Source organism: Antechinus flavipes, chromosome 4, assembly GCF_016432865.1.
Source record: "Antechinus flavipes isolate AdamAnt ecotype Samford, QLD, Australia chromosome 4, AdamAnt_v2, whole genome shotgun sequence".
Lineage (NCBI taxonomy): Eukaryota > Metazoa > Chordata > Mammalia > Dasyuromorphia > Dasyuridae > Antechinus > Antechinus flavipes.
Genome location: NC_067401.1, coordinates 470,396,201 through 470,414,241, shown reverse-complemented (window position 1 = coordinate 470,414,241; position 18,041 = coordinate 470,396,201). Strand labels below are relative to the sequence as shown.

General features: G+C 53.7%; 1 protein-coding gene across 1 annotated transcript in view; it reads right to left on the bottom strand.

Annotated features, from left to right (window-relative positions):
• The window catches only part of PLPP3 (phospholipid phosphatase 3), a 66,380-nt gene that overhangs the window by 8,610 nt on the left and 39,729 nt on the right, over positions 1-18,041 (bottom strand). The window contains exons 2-5 of the mRNA XM_051999598.1: positions 17,792-17,949; positions 9,489-9,769; positions 8,104-8,161; positions 16-192 (exon numbers count right to left, since the gene is read on the bottom strand). Coding sequence (XP_051855558.1) covers positions 16-192; positions 8,104-8,161; positions 9,489-9,769; positions 17,792-17,949 — 674 coding nt within the window. The remainder of the gene's footprint in view (positions 1-15; positions 193-8,103; positions 8,162-9,488; positions 9,770-17,791; positions 17,950-18,041) is intronic.

Here is an 18,041-nt window from a genome sequence, read left to right as displayed (position 1 = left end):
AGAACGGCCACTTACTATGCAGAAGGCCACCAAGGAGCCCTGCGCGAAGCCCGCCAGCACGTCTGTGGGGTGATGCTTGTGGTCGGACACCCGAGACAGGCCGGTGTAGAAGGCCATCATGATGAGCGTGAACTGCAGCAGGGGCCGGAGCAGGCGGGCCCCTCTCCAGGTGAAGCGGGCCTGCAGGTACAGCTGCAAGAGAGGGAAGGAGACGGTGAGGGCTCCGGGCCGACGCCCCCGCAGCGCAACCCGGGCAGGACACATCATATCTTAAATTTATTTAGGAGGATACAACACAACGGGCACGGCCAGTACCGCGAAGCTGCCCCATTTTGTAATGTTTTTTAGTTAATATTTCAATTTTCTGATAATTTTAATTAATTTCATCACTCATTTTAGGATAAAACAAAATTCTGATTTGAAAAACAAATGCTCTGATTCATTACCAAAGTTAAAGCCACAGAGGGTGCAGGAGCTGGAGTCAGAGGAGCTGGGCTGGGGAACCTCAAGTGAGAAGCTGGAAGGGACTATCAGAGGTTAAAGAGAGAGACCAAGTCTGCGATGTCCCAGGGTTTTCCAGGACAGGGCCAAGTTCTGAGAGAAACAGAGAGAGACAGAGACAGACAGAGACAGAGAGATAGAGAAACAGACAAAAAAAGACAGAAAGAAACAGAGAGATAGAGAGACAGACAGACAGAACAAAAAGAGACAGAAAGAAACAGAGAGATAGAGACAGAGACAAAAAGAGACAGAAAGAAACAGAGATAGAGAGACAGACAGACAGACAAAAAGAGACAGAAGGAAACAGAGAGATAGAGATAGAGAGACAGACAGACAGAGACAAAGAGACAGAAAGAAACAGAGAGATAGACAGACAGACAGAGACAAAAAGAGACAGAAAGAAACAGAGAGAGAGACAGACAGAGACAAAAAGAGACAGAAAGAAACAGAGAGAGAGACAGAGACAAAAAAAGAGACAGACAGAAAGAGAGACAAAGAGACAGAGACAGTGAGAGAGACAGAGACAGAAAGAAAAACACAGAGAGGGTGGGGGGGCACTAGAAGAAGGAAAGTGGGCTAGAACTTTGAAGCAAAAAAGAGAAGAAGTGACGTCATCTGAGCATTGTCCACGCGGAGCTATCTGCACAGAGTTTCCGCTCTAACCTCGGGCCACAGCCCATTTCCCAGGTTCCTGTGGGAACTTGGGAAGCAAAAGGGAAGAGGTAACCGGACAAGTGGCCGCTTCCTCCCGCAAATCAAAGCGGAGAAGGCAGGACAGGATGGGAGGAAAGAGGGGCCAGGAGAGAGCTCGGAGGGGGCTCTAAAGATAGAGCGGCCGGTGCCCTTCCCAGACAAACGGCCACCTTCCTGTGGCAGGAGGAGGAGGAAGCTGGCAGGGCAGCCCGGGAGGGAGGAGGGGGCTCCGCAGCCTGTGAGCGGGGAGCTGGGAACGTGAGGCCACGAAGGACCCCAGAAGGATGCCAGCCCCAGAGCACAGGATGCCGGCCCCCCAAGGCCCTCTGGGTCTGGGACCCGCCTCAGAGTGCGGAACGTAAAGGGGACCTTGTGTTCCTCGCGCACAAAATGGCTGAGATGAGGGCCCAGAGCCACCCTCAGTGCTCCATGAATACTAACTGGGGCAGAGCACTCCTGGAGAATGGGTAAGTGACCCGTCCGAGCTCATGGAGCGAGCCAGGCCGGCGGCCCCGGACGCTACACTGAGAAACTTGACTTCTGCCCCAGCCGAGAAACCAGCAAAACCGACAAGACGGAAAACGGAAACCAGCCGGGAAACAAGGCCGGGAAACGGGGACGGAGGTGGAAGTGAGCAATGTGGATGTGAAAGGGAGAACTCCCAACAAAATGTCTCTGAATACATTACACATCCAAATAATTTAAATTTATACATATTCATTACATATATCCATTAAATTTATGAATATATTCAATGAATTTATTATGTTAAATAAAAAATTTAAATAATCTTGGGGGGGGGTCACCACGTGATTTGCCCAGGTGAGAGTTTGGCACATAATTAAAAACCTGCACTGACTGACTCTGGTCTGATGAGGAGACGAGCAGCCTGGGGGTCAGATGCTCTGGGCTCGAAATCCCATTTTGCTGTGTGACCTTGCGTTTGTCTCTGGGCTTCAGTTTCCTCATACCTAAGATGGGGACGCTGAACTAGATGAGCCATAGCTTCTCCCCCAAAGCCAAGCAATCTTGCCACAGGATCCCAAGGGGAAGGGACAGTCGGGCCAAAGGAAGAACAAGCTTCCCCTGGAGTCCCATCAGCCGCCATCAGGCCCTTCTCAGGGACCTCCCGGCTCCATCCAGTCCCGGGTCAGCGGCCACCATCAGAGACTTGGGCCAAACGCCAAGGGGCCCCGCTCCTCGCCGGGACAACAGCTCGAGGGGTTCCAGGAGCCGCCAGCCCAGTGAGTCCGGAACTTGGGACAATTTAAAGAACTGGGAGAGGCAGCCGGGGAGGAGAACCTGAAGCGGCTCCGGGCTCTGTTCCCTCCTGGGGGTCAGGTGAAGGTGGTCCCCGAGTGGAAGGAGCTCCTCCCAGCAGAGCCATCTGATGGGCAGCTGTGGGCCGGCCTCCAGGCCTGAGGACCCTCATGTCTCTGGGTTCTGGTCAGAATTCCCACTTGGGGGTACCGGATCCAGCTCCTCAGTCCTCAGTCCGCTCCACCCCCAGCCACTCCTGGGAAACCTTTGTCCCCTGCTCACTTCCCTTCCCTTGGGGTCGGACTTCCCTTCTGAGCAATCTCTGACCCTTATCTGGCTTCCCGGATCCAGCTATTAGCAGCTCTGAGGGGGAAGGCACTTTCTTTCTGACCTCCATCCCCTACAACAAAGAAGGAGCTCTCTGTGTCTCTGTCTCTGTCCCTGATCTGTCTCTTTCTCTGGTCTATCTCTGTCTCTGTCCCTGGTTTGTCTCTGTCTCTCATCTCTGTCTCTGTGTCCCTGACTCTCATCTCTGTCTCTGTGTCTCTGTCTCTGTCCCTGGTCTGTCTCTGTCTCTGGTCTATCTCTGTCTCTGTGTCTCTGTCTCTCATCTCTGTCTCTGTCCCTGACTCTCATCTCTGTCTCTTTCTCTGTCTCTGTGTCTCTGTGTCTCTGTCTCTCACACATATACACTGACACATTTTGTTTTCTGGCCTTAGGAGTCAGGCCGAGGCTTGGGAAGGATTACAGGAGAGAGAAAGGTCCGCCGTCCTCCCAAGAGTTCCTGCAACCTGAATCCTAAGGCCAGAGCTTGTCGAAGATGAAAGCAAATTATAAAAGAGTGAATGTGAGAGAAAAAAAGGAAGAAGAGAAAAAGAATGAATGGAGGAGCTCTGGGGGGGCAGGGAGAAATTTTACTAACAGCACAGGTGATACAGCAGCTTTCCCTCCATGATCTGAATCGTGTCAACATCCTGAGCGACAGAGACGGACACAGAGACAGAGATATAGAGAGATAGAGACAGAGAGAGACACAGACAAATGGGGGGTAAAGGGGAGGGAGACAGAAGGGAGAAAACAGGGATTTTTCCCCTCTTTGCAAGGGGTGGTTCTGACCACTGGAGGTTTCTGGGTAAGGAAATGCCCTCTACCAGTGCAGATTAAAGCACCCAAAGTTAAGGATCACACATCCAATATGGCAAAGGTGGGGCTTGAATTTAAACTAGAGACGGTTAAGTCCCTTTTCCAGAGAAAGAGACGGAGGGCCAGAGAACCTCCAGAGCCTCTCAACCAGATTCTTGCTTTACTGGTGAAGAAGCCGTTCCCCAGGCAGATTCACGGACTTGCCCAGGCACAAAGCTATCAGGCCGCAAAGCCAGGACCTGAACCCGGCTCCTCCCCAACCAGAGACCAGCGCAGCCACTTCTCCAAGGAGATCCAAGTTAATGAAGGCCAGACCTTTACCCTCCATCGGGGGAATAAATACTCTGGGGAAATTGGTCTAAAAAACCCTGTTTCTGACCAACCACAGAAGGAAAATAAAGAACTCTGTGACTGTTAGATTTCCTGACTCTTTTTTGCTTGGAGACTCGACCCATAGTCACGGTAGAAAAATATGAGAGCCTTAAAACATAGGATGCTAGAACATGGAAGTCAGGATGTTAGAACCCAAAAGGACAGCTCCTTAAAACAGAGAATGCAAGAGAGGGAAGGGACTTTAGAACACAGAATATTATCAGAATTAAAAGAAATCTTAGTACATAGAATGTCAGCCAGAAAAACACTTAGAGTTTTCAACCCATAGACTTTATAGAGAAAGAAAAATAAGGTTCAGAGAAAGAATCCATCCATCCCTCTCTTGTCCCATCTGGGAGTGGTCATGGGCCAGACCAACACTGATGGGCATGGAATATTGACTTTATAATTTGGGGGGCAGAGGGGAATGCTCCAACTCAAGATGGACCAAAGCAAGTCACTTATCTCCGAACCTCAATTTTTCCATCCATAACAAGGGCTCAGAGTGGATGGTCTCCATACTTTCTTCTAGTTCCAACATTTGGAAAGGAATCTAAAAGCTAGCTCTGGAGAGATGCAAAGATCAGGGCAGTATCTGCATTTTTCTTTGGGGAGGGCAGGAAGGAGCAGAATCTGAAATTTGGGAGGGATAAATCTGGCTCTGCTTGGTACACAAAGCAGCCACAAAGAGTCACCAAGAGTCTCCATCAGGCCGGTCTGGGCCTTTTTAACCATCAGGGCTGCCCATGGTGACGTGGGCTGACCCGGGGGCAATCTGAGGTACCATGAAAGTCCCCATCAATTGCCGAGTGCCCACTTGTCCAGAGTTAGAGAGAATCTCTGCAGGGGCACAGGCAGGGCCAGACAGCATGGGATCCTTTCCTAGCTCCGAGATGAGGACATGAGAATCTTCCAAAAAGTCGGGACCGCCTTCTTAAACAAAACCCGACACATGTAATTTAGGAACTAATTTAGGGCAACTAGAAGATGAATGCTTCAAAGTTGAGCTAATTTAGCTCAATCGTCGCCTATTAAAACCAATAATTGACATTTAGGCAGGACTTTAGGATGTATAAAACACCCCCCATCTCGCCCGATTCTCACCCTGACCTCTGTGAGAGAAGGGAGCCGGGGCTCACAGCCTATCACGAGGCAGAGAGCCAGGGCTCGGAACAGGGGTCTTGGCTTCGCAGCTTCGGGACCGCGGCCTCCTTGTCTGGACCCGGTAGCCAGGAGAGAAGGAGTTTACCCTTGGACTCCCGACTGCTCACAGCTACAGCTTTTGTCTTCCATTAAATGGTTTGCAGATGGCCGGGACTTGGGGAGGCTCCCCTCCCCACCCCGTTTCCCTCACTCTGGGGACAGACAGCTCTGCAAACAGTCAAGAATGAGCCCTTTGTCACCGATCCCAACACCCGCCCGCTTCCTGCAGACGCCCCCGCCCACGAACACCTCTCCGTCCTCCCAGGGCCAGTCCGGGGGGCAGGCGGTGGGACCCCTTCGGGTAGGGGGTCAGTCCTCCCGCTCTGCTCTCCACGGTCCTTCGGAGTCTGGAAGATGACCTTGGACTTGCCTGGGCGGCGCCAGCAAAGAACAGCCGCTCTGTCAGGCTTTAGTCGCCCGACGGGCAAAGAGAAGCTGGAAAGCCAATGGCAACTGATCAGCGGGTTCCTTGGTCCATCTCGGACACTTAATGGACACTCACTGGCTGCTCGCTCTATCTCAGAAATCTGAGCACCTCCGGCCTTGGGAAATCCCAGCAAGCCAAGGCAGAGCATCCAGGACCTGGAAGGGCCTTGAAAGGCGATTACTTTTACCAAGGAGAAGCCCCAGAAGGCTCAGCGACACAGGGAGTCGGTAGCAAAGCCAGAGCGTAACTACAACACCTGTTCTCGGCACCGAGTGCTACCGTCGTGCACATCCCCCTCAGAAAAGTAAAGGGCCGGGAGCAGCCGCAGGGATCACAGAGCTGGGGATTTGGGGGACGCTGCGTCCAAACCCGACCCCGATTTTAAGTTAACGACTCCCGGGACCACATCACTCATTCGTTCCGAGGCACCTTCTCACACCCTCCACACTCTTTTCCAACAGGAAGAGTCAGGACATAAAACCATCAGGTTCTTTCCTGCTTGAACTAGAGCTAAATAATTAATTCGAGAGAACTAAAGCATTGTGGGAGTGGCAGGAGAAAGGAGAATAAAAGCCCAGAACCTCAGAGTTAGGGAGGATCTGGGAGGTCTGCCAGTTCCAACCGGGCTTGACCAAGAACGACCTGTCTAGTAAATCCTACCAGGTCCCCTGGCCTTTGTTTGAAGACCCCCCCTCCCCCAATACTGGACCTGACCACCTCCTGCGGCAACCCCCTTCACACTGGAAGGACTCTAATGACTAGGAAGTTCTTGCTCACATGGAGCCGGCTGGCCATTTCCGCCCATTGTTAGCAGCTCTGCCCTCTGGGGCACAGCAGGTTTGGAAATCATCCCCGGCTTCTCTGGGACCGAGAGGATGATTTTCCTCAATTTGCAGGCTGTGCCATCCCACCCCCAGGGACGAAGCCGCCATGACTAAGGCGTGGAGCCGGGCTTCTCAGAACTTCCAGGCTCAGAGGCCAAGCCCTGCACTAGGTCCGTGGTTTGGAGAGGAGAGCGCATCCAGGGGCTGATGCTCCTCCAGTGAATGACAGGACACAGAGGGACCGGGCTTAAGGGGAGCACGGGGGTCGGGCAGAGCCCTAGGGCTGGAAGGACCCAAAGGCCTTCTCCTCCCCTCTGACCTGAAGCTCCCGGAGGTGAAGCTGCGGCCCCTCGGGAGGCTCCGGCCTAAGCAGAACCAGCCACCCCCTCTCCCGGGCGGCCTCGGTGCCTTCTCCCGCAGAAGGCCTCTCCCCTGCAACTTAGCCAAGATCACCCAGCGAAGGATGGAGGCAGTTGTGGCCTTGAACTATGGCCTATCTCTAACCTAGTATCTCCTTTACACCATTTTGGGCTGTTTCTCTTGGGTGCCGTACTAGGTCCTTAGGGGCTGCTGGGAGATTTCTGCTGGCTACCTCTCTTTCCACCGGTCCAATGAAAGCCTTTCCTGGGGGAAAAGTGGCTCCTGGACCAGCCAGGATGGGGAAGAAGTGGATGATATTACTTCCAAGTGGGATTTGGAGTCAGAAGTGGGCTCCCAATCCCACCTCAGACACTTACAAATTGGACCACTTCAGGCAAGTCTCAGTTTCCTCATTTGTAAAATGGGAATATCACAGTTCCTACTTCAGAGTTTCAGAAGATCAAATGAAATGTTTCTCATTTGGGTAACTGAACTCCTGTCACTGCCCTCGGACAAACAGAGAGAGAGAGAGAAGGACAGGGAGAGGAGGGAAAGAAAAAAAAGAAGGGAGAGAAAGAATGGAAGGAAAAAGAAAGGTAAGAGAGAAAGGAAAAAAGGGAGGGAGGTTAGCTCAAAGATAAATAAAACCTGTGTTTAATGGTTTTTCAAGTTGGGGCCCCCTTTCAGCTTCATATCCACCATAGCAGGAAGCCCAGGGGCCTCCCACCTCTGAAAGGATTGGAGGAACAAAATCAACCCCTCCTGCTCTTTTTCAAATCTCTAATGTTTTTTAAACAAATCCAAAACAAAGGCCCATTTTCCCCACAGGTCCCGTCCCTCCCCACCTGTCTGGGTGACCTCCCCGGGCCCCTCGATGAGGTCCATCCCCGGGCCAAAGGCAGGAAGTTCCTGGGCACACCTGCCTCCGTCTGTGGGAGATGAAAGGAAGGGCAGAACCCGAAGGCCGGGACAAAGAGAGCCAGAGGCCCACACACTCCGGGTTTGGCAGTGGCCTCAGGAAGCGGCCAGCCGGCTGACAGATGGTGCCGTCACCTGCGGCCCTGATCGTCCTGGACGAGCCAACGGGACTCGGTTTCCCCAAAGGCTCTTCTTTCACACATGGAAACTGAAGGCCGGTGGCCAGGGTGCAAGGCCCAGAAGGACAGAGAGGGACAGAACCTGGTCTTCGGCAACGGCAACAGAAACGGGGACTCCGGCTTTTCAGCCAGCATTTTGTAGGTTTCCATTTCCGATGGAGCCCCCAGCCCTTCCTGCAGACCACCCCAAGAGGCAAACTGAGGATCAGCCTTGAGTACTCACCGCCAAGTAGAGCATGGTGTACATGGAGAAGGAAGCATGGCCGGAGAAGAAGGACTTCCTGCGCAAGAGAGAACGGGGAAAGGGAGAGGCTGAGTCGGGTAAACTTAGGGCTTCCTCAATCCCAGAATGCCGATTCTCGCCCTCAGTCACCCACTCTTTTTCTCACTCATTCTATTTTCCTCTCCCCCCCTCTCTAAATGGGGTATAAAACCGCTTTCTCTCACTCTTTTCCTCTTTCTCTCTTTTTTTCCCCCTCTCTAAATGGATAAAAAACCAGCTTTCTCTCACTTTCTTTTCCTCTTTTTCTGTTTTTTTCTCCTCTCTCTAAATGGGTATAAAACCAGCTTTCTCTCACTCTCTTTTCCTCTTTTCCTTTTTTTCCCTCTCTCTAAATGGTTATAAAACCGGCTTTCTCTCACTCCTTCTCTTTTCCTTTTTTTTTCCTTTTTCTTTCCCTCTCTAAATGGATATATAACCAGCGGCGTGCTTGAGGGAAGCCCGCAGCAATATGGCTCCCCAAAGCTCCAGAGGTGGAGGCGGTTTCCCAGAAGGGATCCCCATAGCCAAAGAGTGGTTGTCCAGACCAAGGTGGGACTTCTGAGGCAACCTACTTATTAGATTAATATCCTAATCATTGCTAATTAATTTCATAATAATCACCACAATAATAATCATCCAGCACAGCTTCCACCCCCTCACTAATTTGGGCCCGGCAGAACAGGCCCGATCTCTCCTCGGGAACAGCTGGAGACAACGTGGCGTACGGCCCTCTGCTCTCTGCCTGCGGCCTTCCTATCTCCAGGCTGCACATCCTTAGTTCCTTCCACCCATCTCAAGTTTCAACGACTCTCCGGCCTCGGAGCCCACACCTGAGCTCCAGTCCTGCCTCCAGGTACCTGAGCTTATATGGAAGGACTCTAATGATTAGGAAGTTCTTGCTCATATGGAGCTGGCTGGGGCTCCCTGTGCCAGGCTCTGGGCTGGGGCAGGGGACTCTCTCCTCAAGAAGTTTCTCCTAGGTTTGCAAAGTGGACAACAAGCCAGGGAGCTGGGGGGTGGAAACTAAATTCCTTCCATTTCACAGATGGTCAAACTGAGGTTCTGAAACCAAGTGTCTCACTCAGGGTCCCAAGGCCGGATTCGACCCGTACCGAGCCCAAGCTTTCCCCTTAATCCCCGTGGGTAAGTTCTAATGGTTTTGCTTTCAGGGGAAAGAGCACCCTGGGCACGGTGTCCGCTTTTCCTGTATTAATCTACCTGGTGCACATTGTCTCCCCCCTCCCACTCGGGCTCCTCGTGGGCAGGAGCTTCGCCGCTGTCCGGACTCCCGAGCCCTCCCCCTGTACACAGCAAGTGCCAAATGCCCGCTCGGGCCCGAGCCCTACCTGGCTTCCTGGACCCTGCTGTCGTCCCCGCGGCACTCATAGATCTGCACGTAGCCCACGGAGCAGTTGACCTTGCTGAAGTCGGGGTTGCAGACGTCCAGGAAGTGGGGGCGCAGGCGGCCCACGGACACCTTGGCGATGTCCGTGAAGGACTGGCTGATGGCGCAGCCGAAGACGAAGCAGCCCACCTGCTTGTAGAGGGCGGCCACGTACGGGTTCTGGATCACGGACGGAGACTTCTCCTTCAGGTAGTAGATGCGGTAGAACTCCCCGGTGATGATCTGGGGGGGGGGGGGGGGGGGGGGGAGAGGAGAGCGTGAGAGGGGCGGGGGACGGGGGGGCTCTTCCTCATTCTCTTTTCCTTCCATATTATATAATGTACATACACATACACACACACATGTACACACACACAAACACACATATGTAAATATACATGCAAACACATATGTATATATTACATGTACACACATGTATAGATGTGTGCACACATCCCTTCCTCTGACACCGCTTGTTCAAAGTTCCTATGTACGAGATATATCCCATGTATAAACTTTAAAGGGCTACATAAATCACCATCCCCACCTCGTCACCCACCGGGGGGGCCCGAATGCCCCCGACACAGATGTGCAAAGGGACCCACGTCCGCCCGGCTGCATCGTGGGCACGCGACCACCCCCCCCAGCGCTGCCCGGATACGAGCAGGCGGTCTCACTGGGTACGGAGGGAAGATGAAGGCTTTTACCACGCGTAAGGGGCCCGGGAGGCAGCCTGACAGAACTCACTTAAGTGTAAAAAAAAAAAAAGTCAGTTGATCCCTGGTTCTGTGTCTGGCACAGGCTGTCACTGTTGCCGAGTTACTCTCCCTTATTCTCCCTCCACAATCTCAGTTGCCTCATCTATATAATGGGCATAAACTCCATATTGACCAGTTTGTTGTTAGAAGAATCAAACCTTACAAACCTTAAAAAGCCACAGGAATAAAGACTTTTTTTTCAAGGATCACAAATCAGGACTCGGGGAGTCAAGTTGCACTTCCGCCATTAAGAGGAATGACCAAAGTCAAGCAACTGGCCCTGAGCCACAAATGTATCGGCTACGACATGAGAATAAATCGGCCCTAGTTCGCAGGCTCAGTTAGCAGAAAGAAGCATTTATTAAGCTCCCATTTGTTACTTGCGGGCGCCGCGCCGAGTCCCTCGGATACAAAGACAAAGCAGAAGCGGCCCCTGCCCTCGAGGAGCTTGTGCTCTCTATGGCAGCTGGGAGGAAAAGGTCTCCCGAGGACGCCGTCTCCCGCCGGGCGAAGCGCTTCGCCAGCCAGAAGCCTGCCAGCCTCACTGATGTTCTGTCCCAGAACCGCACGAGATTCAGCGTTCGAGGCTGGCGCTCCCGCCTCCCCGGCCCTTCCCGACCCAGGCCCTCATCCCGCCGGCTCCCGCTTGCTCTCGTTTTTGCTGCCGTCAGGAGAACCGTTTTCTGCCTGGACCCACAGAAGGCCCCGGGGCTGGCCCGGGCTCTTCAGCATCCTCCTGCTCGAGCCATCGATAAGCAACAATTCCTTGTTCTTTCCCTGTCCCCGAGGAGGCTCTGGGAGACCAGGACGGTCCTAAAGAACCATCCTGAAGCAGCCCAGGCTGTCCTTGTGATTCCGACTTGTTCTCATACCGCCCTGGAGGGCTCAACCGGGATGGCCCCACAGCCCCTCGCGCCCCTCGGCCCCAGATTCACAGCGTTAGGGTCTTACCCGGGAAAGGCAAGTCTTCCCCTTTGTTCCCTGGCCTCCATCCCGCTGTCCCCCGGCCTCCGTCCCTCTGTCCCCCGGCCTCCATCCCGGCTCTGGTCACCAAGTTTAACCATCAGCGAACCCGCCTTCGAGCTGGTCCCTCTGACACAGCCGGCAACACAATCTGGGAGGGATGGCCGTCGGCCAAGAGCGTGCTGAGGGGAAGTCTCCCCCACCTGCCCCCGAAACGCCTGGCACGGCGTCTGGAAACTAATAAACTGGGGAAATGGCCCAATTAGGCTCCGTGAGACGAGGCTGCTCGGGGCGGGTCTCTGCCCCGGATGAAGAACGGGACCAGCCTAGAAAATGGCTCCGTTCGTCTCGGAAAGGTTTTCTGGCCTTCTAGAGCCAAAGGTTACGGGGAGGTGAGCCCAGTCGGGCGCGACAAGCTTCGTCAGAAATATGGTTTTGCTTGATTTCTCAACGGGGAGGGGAGAAGCTGGAGGGAGGGAGAGAATCGGGAGCTTACATGTTTTTTAGAAATCAGCGTTAATTAAATAAAGAATAATTATCTTAACAACTAAGTGCATTTGCTTTTGAGTGTACAGCCGCTGGCAGGAACACTTCTGCCGGAGGATTTAGGAGGAAATTCTCCCTGCGAACCTTGGACAGAACGCTCTCCTCCCTGGGCTCGGTTTTCTCATCCGGCCCTTTCCAGATAATTACATCATCTACTGAGCGCTGGAGAGGGCCTGAAATGACTTCTCAAACCCAGCCTCCTGCCCGTCTCCTGGACCTGGAAGGCCGACCCGCCGTCGATCCCTGCCTCGGTTTCCCTGGACTGCTTCAAGACCACTCCATCAGCACCAAGACCAGGAGGCCTTTCCCAGTCCCTCCATACGTGTACGGACCTACTTATTTACCCGTCGTCTCCCCCTTCCTTTGTTTTGCCTTTTTGGCGTCCTCGGCCCTTTACTTTAACATCCACTTGTTGATCGAGGGGAAGGAAATAAGCGGTTATTAAGTGCTTTCTGGTGTCGGGCACTGTGCCAAGGGCTTTACAAATATTATCTCATTGGAAGTTTGGGAAGGCAGGTGCCACTGTTACCCTCGTTTGAGGAAATGGGGGCAGAAAGAAGTTAAGTGACTTGCCCAAAGTCATGCAGCTAGCAAACTTCTCATGGAGGATTTGAATTCGGGTCTTCCCGAGTCTGCGCCCAGTGCTTCCTCCACCAAGCCAACTAGCTGCCTCTTAACTCATCGGTTATTTCAAAGCCAGGCGTCCTCACGACCCGGTCTGGTCCGAAGCCGAGTGAACACTGACCGTCCTGTAAAATCTACACCATTTTCTTATTCTTTATAAATATTAAATATAAATATTATTCTTATTCTTTATAAATATTATTAAATAAATATAAATATTATTCTTTAAAAAAAACCCTTCAATTTCTTGCATGTTTATGCAGCTCTATCACCCTCCATCTTCAGCTCCCTGACAAACTCCTTTTCAGAGACAGACGAGAATCTGTCTTCTTCCTTCCCTTTTCCCTGCTGTGATTAAAAGCGAGCCAATAGCAACAAATTCCCAACCCAAAACAGGGAAGTATTTTATCGGGAGGCTTGGGTTCTGCGAGGGGAGGGGAGGGACAGGAGAGCGACTCCATTCTGGCTCCGTTTTCATTTAACGGCACGCAGGCCAAAGACCTCCTTGGACCCATATTCCTGCCACCAAGGCTCAGTTAGAGCTGCAACAGGTCTGGGAGGACGCCCCGCCCAAATGCAACTTCTTTCCATGGGGAGAAACTGATGTTTCTAGCAGACGTAAGGCAAGATAGAGGGCCGGGGAGAGTCCGAGGGAGGATCTGAACTCAGATTCACCTGGCTAAGGCCTCTCTTGGGAAGCAGGAATTCTGGGACGCTGCGGGGTCCTTCCATCCATCTCCTAAGCAATGGACCAACGTTGGTCAATGTGACTCCCAGAGGTGATGTAGAATCCAGCCGGGGTTCACGACTCCATATGGGGGTTTGTAACTAAATATGGCGGTCGCTAAATTATGATTTATCATCCACAAAGGTTGGATTTGTAATTCTTTTTTATACGTTTATATAACCAAGTCACGTAAAGATTTCTCAGGTGAAAAGGCCTCAAGTTTAAAAAGCCATGGTAGATTACCAGTTACCAAAAGCCTCGCAGCTTGAATCTGAGTTCGAATCCTCTCTGACGCGCTCACCACCTGTGCTGAGCTTATATCCTTACATCTCAAGTCTACGTTTCTTCCTACGTAAAAGGCTGGGTTCGGTGACCCCACAAAGCTGAATCTACGATCTTAGGAAATCATTCCACAGGAGTTTAGATTTGGAAGGGATCCTAGAATGTTCTTAGTCAACTAGCTGTGTGTACCCCTGACAAGTGACTTCACCCTGCTTGACTCAGTTTCCCTATCGGTAAAATGAGCCGGAGAAGGAGAGGGCAACCGCTCCAGTACCTCTGCTAAGAAAACCCCGACCGGGGGTTATGGGGGGACTGAAATAACTCAACACCCAGGGAGACGTGTACATTCTCCTCATTTGTAGGGAGTACAGAGAGGCTCCGTACAGAAAAGCAAGCTCCGGCGCGTGCCATTAAGTATCCACAGTCTCCGAGGTGGCCGAGAGCTCGCAGACGGTTTGTCCAACACATACAGAAGTTCCCCCTGTGATCCGTACGATCACTGAGCTTTCGTCTGAACTCCCCAAGAGGGGGAGCGATTTCCTTAATAAGTTGTATAATACGCTGAACGTATCATTTGGACAAGTAACGTGCTGTGGCAGAGAGTGGGAGTCGGGAGTCAGGTTCGGCTCTCCCACAGCATCTCACTGCCCCTTGGGGAGCTCCCATCACTACTAACTCATGGGAGCCACGTGGAATAATAACTATTATTATAATAATATAATATATATAATAAAATAATATAATAATAATATAATAACTAATAAATAACAAAACACTAGCTAACGTCTACGTAGCCGTTTTAGGTGCTAAAAATCTCTTTGGATTAATTGGAATAAGTAGAGTCCCTCTTCCTCACAGGAATACTCAGCACGACGGCAGATCCCTCCCCCAATCTTCTCCTCTCCACACTGACGTCCCACTTCCTCCTTCCAGTTCTGAGACAGCCCCTGCTTTCCCCCTCCGGGTCCCTCATTTCAGGACCCACTCCCACCAGCCTTTCACTGTTCTAGAGTTCAGCGGCCGTGTTCTGGAAGCCTGCAATTGCAGCTGATTAAATGCTGTCCTCAAACCATGGCCCTTCTCCCAGGGCAAACCCCCTCCTCTGCACCCCACCCCCAGCAGTGATTTTCTGCAAATCCAGACACTTAACAGGTTCGGCGAGTCGCTTGGGGAAGGCCGAGTTCTGCCATGAATGCAGAATGTTCTCCCTGCTGAACGTTGTTAAATGGCCGTGACCCCTGGGTGCCGGTACCACCAGCCGGGCACCCCGGGGGCGGGAGAGATTGACAGGACTAATGACCAATGGGTGGGACCATTTCTGGGGGGGAGGGTGCTGGAAGCAAACACAAGGAAGCAGGTCTCTATCTTCAAGAACCTTAGGCTTAAATAACAGAAGAGCTGGAATGGGTCTGGGGAGTCACAGGGAAGCAATCCTGGGCAGAAACCTTAGTGATAACCAGGAAATCAATAATTTAAAGGAAGGAAAGGTAAAAAGGGGGAAAGATGTCTAGGGGGGACGGCCCATAATGGGTTCGGGGTCTCTGTGATGGGGTGGCTCAGCCCCCAGGAGGGCCAAAGCTGAGGGCATTAACTGCCCCGGGAGAGAAGGGGAGCCCGGCCTCTGAAGGTCACGTTCAGAGAGTGCGCTCCCAGGGGGAGGCCCACAGCAAGGCAGATGGCGGACGGTTATCGAGAGTGGCTACAGAAGGGACGGACAAGCAGCCTCGGTCCGGGCGCACGGACACCGCTCTCCCCCCTCTCCCCAGCACGTCCAGAGTATTCAGGACGGTCTCAACCATTTGATCGGGGACAACAAAGCAAGAAGATTAATTTGCTCCTTCTCGGCTGGTGGTCTCGGTAATTGCCCAGATGGAGTGGATTGTAAATTGGGGGATCGGGTCTCCCGCTGATCCCCCACCGGGCAGGGACAGCTTCGCTTCTCGAGAGAGCCGAAAACCTGACCGGACTCTAATGAGGAGCCCGGCTCCCAGGGCCCTGTGTGGCTGGTGGAGCCGCCTCCGATAAAGGGAAAGGGAGAAGACTAATTCGGCCCAGATGTGTGCAAACTGAAGCCTGATCCTGAATAAACACGTCTCGGAGAGCTGGTGCTCTTCTTGGGCCTCCAACAAGCCATTTGCATGCGGTGCAGAGAATGTTGCTCTGTGTGAATTGCTGGAAGTATTTAAGGGAGATATTTGAGAAGCAAATATTGGGCTTCTCTTCCCTCCCAAGTTCATGGACTCATAGGATGTCAGCGGAGAGGGCCCCTCGAATGCAGAGCACTGGCACCCGGAGCGCCCGAGATCAGGAGCAGGAAGGGCGTTCGGGCCCGGAACGTTAGGACGTCAGCGCGGGACCGGGCCAGGGAAGCGGGAGGCCGAGTGAGAGCTGAGAGGGACACTAGAATATAGAACATGTAAGCCAGAAAAGCCCTCGAGATATAAAGCAAAAGCCGGCACGTTAGAGATCACTGAAATCCAAAACCTTCTCCGGATCACAGAAGTAAAAGGTCCTAAGGGAAGAGACGCGCGCCAGATTCCCCATCATTAGATTGAAGATGAGCCTCATTATTAAGACTGAGAGTTCGCCTTTTCTTTCGTCCTGGGCCCTCGGACAGGCCTGAGAAGTCAGGATCCCTTATGGGAACCGTGTCTTAAAACATGTGAAACCAGATAAAGGGATGACCAAAAAAAAAAAATGCTGTCCAGAAAATAAGCATTTATCAGATCAAGTGATGCCCTGAGTAAGAGCAAGATTTAGGATGTTCTGAACGACGAGCGGTCCGTCCGAGAGCTTCCTGGGGGCTCTGCCAGCTTCCCAGCCCTTGTGGTGCCTTCCCTTTGCCCCCCTGTCCACCGCCATAACCGGGCTCTCCCCCATCCCGGTCTCCCCGGAGGGAAGGGAAGCTCCTCAGGGAAGGGACTGTTTCACGGTTGCCTGGCACACAGCTGGCACTATGGCACACAGCTGGCACTTACTACGTGCTTGCTGGACTGGCCATGATCCAAATTTGGTGAATTTCCCCAGGGAGAGGACAAAGCTCTGTACACAGCAGGAGTTTACTAATTGTTGTTTCACCAAACAAATGGGTGTGATTAGCTCCAGCCCTGAAAGGGACCTTCGAAGCCTTTCCTGTTAGGGAGGACTCGGAGGCCCAGCTGGGGAGCGGCCTGCGAGGCTAGAAGCTGGAACAAGCGGGTGTCGGGGCGCCCAGACGCGGCCCCCTCGCTCTCACTCTACAGGGGGGTGAGCCCGAGCCCGTGGCCCTCAGTTTTCTCATCGGGGAAGGGGCTTCCAGGTGAAACATTCTGGGAGAGCCCAGTGGGCGCCGCCGGCCAATGAGGAGAAGCGCCACCTGCGCGGCCGTGGCCAGGCCCGGAGCTGCCGCGCTGCGGGAGAAAGGAGGGCAGATAAAAGAGGCGACGGGTGTTTTGTTTCTCCCTCCTAATCCCCCTCCCCTGCTAGAGTCATCAAGCCCCGCTGCGCGAACGTGAGGGGGGGAAGGCCGAGCTCGGTGGCTCTGGAAGGGGCTTAGCTTCTGCTGGGAGACGGGCCGGGGGCCATCTGGAAAAGAGGTCGGGATGACGAGCTTTTTCCTCCGCTTTTGCCATCACCAGGGCCTGTTTCCTCGATCATTTGTTCAAGTTTCTGTCCTCGGGTCTCTATCCCATCAGCCTCATGGTGAGGGCCCGTTCTGCCCGAGACCCTTCCCCCGCCCCCTCCCAGGAAGCCCAAAGCTGCGGGGCGCCCGGGGTCCTAAAGGAAAATCTAGGAGGGGGATGTCCCTGGACACCCGGACCCTCCCCGCCCCCACGGCCTTGGGATTCTGCACACAATGGCTTCAGAAAGGGGAGGCTGGGGGGAAGTGGCGAATGCCGGCCACGCCCCCGAAGGCCCCGCTCCGGACAGCCAGAGCCCGCCGGGCAGGGAAGCGGGTTCAGCCCGGCAGGAAGCGCCTGCCCACCCGGGCCCAAGGCCGGGCTTCCCCTCGCGGGCGCCCCTAGTGGACCCCACAAACCATCAGGCAGGGGCGGGGCATCTGCCACCTCGATAGCCCCCGATCCCGCCCTCTGGGCGCGGGCATCGTCTCCCCAACGTGCGGCGGGAGCCGGGCTCAGAGGCCAAGGCCCCGCGTCACTTAGCGCAGATCCCTCGGCTCTTAGATGAAAGGACAGTAAATGACCAGAGAGCGGTTTAGAGTGGTTTGTTCGTTCCCACCACTGGCGGTGTTATTGTGCCCATTTTACAGATAACCGAGGGGGCGGCGTTTTCACCAACTCCCCGGCCGGGGCTCCGCCCCCCGGCAGCGCCCGCCCCTCCCGCTCCAGAAAGAGAGCGCTCTGGGGCTCTGGCTCCTCCCCTTACCGCAAGGATGGCGATGACGATGCCCACGGCGCACAGGACTGCGTCGTTGATGGTCTCCCCCGTCTTCAGGGGGTAGCGGATGCTCTCGTCGCTGCAGTAGAAGCCTCGCCGGTACGGCTTGATGGTGCTGGTCTCGATGATGAGGAAGGGCAGACCCGCTGGGGAGGGAGAGAGAACAAGGTCAACGCCGGTGCTCAACGGCCTGCGGGGAGGGGGGCCGCCCATGGGGAGGAGGAGCCCGTCCCGGCAT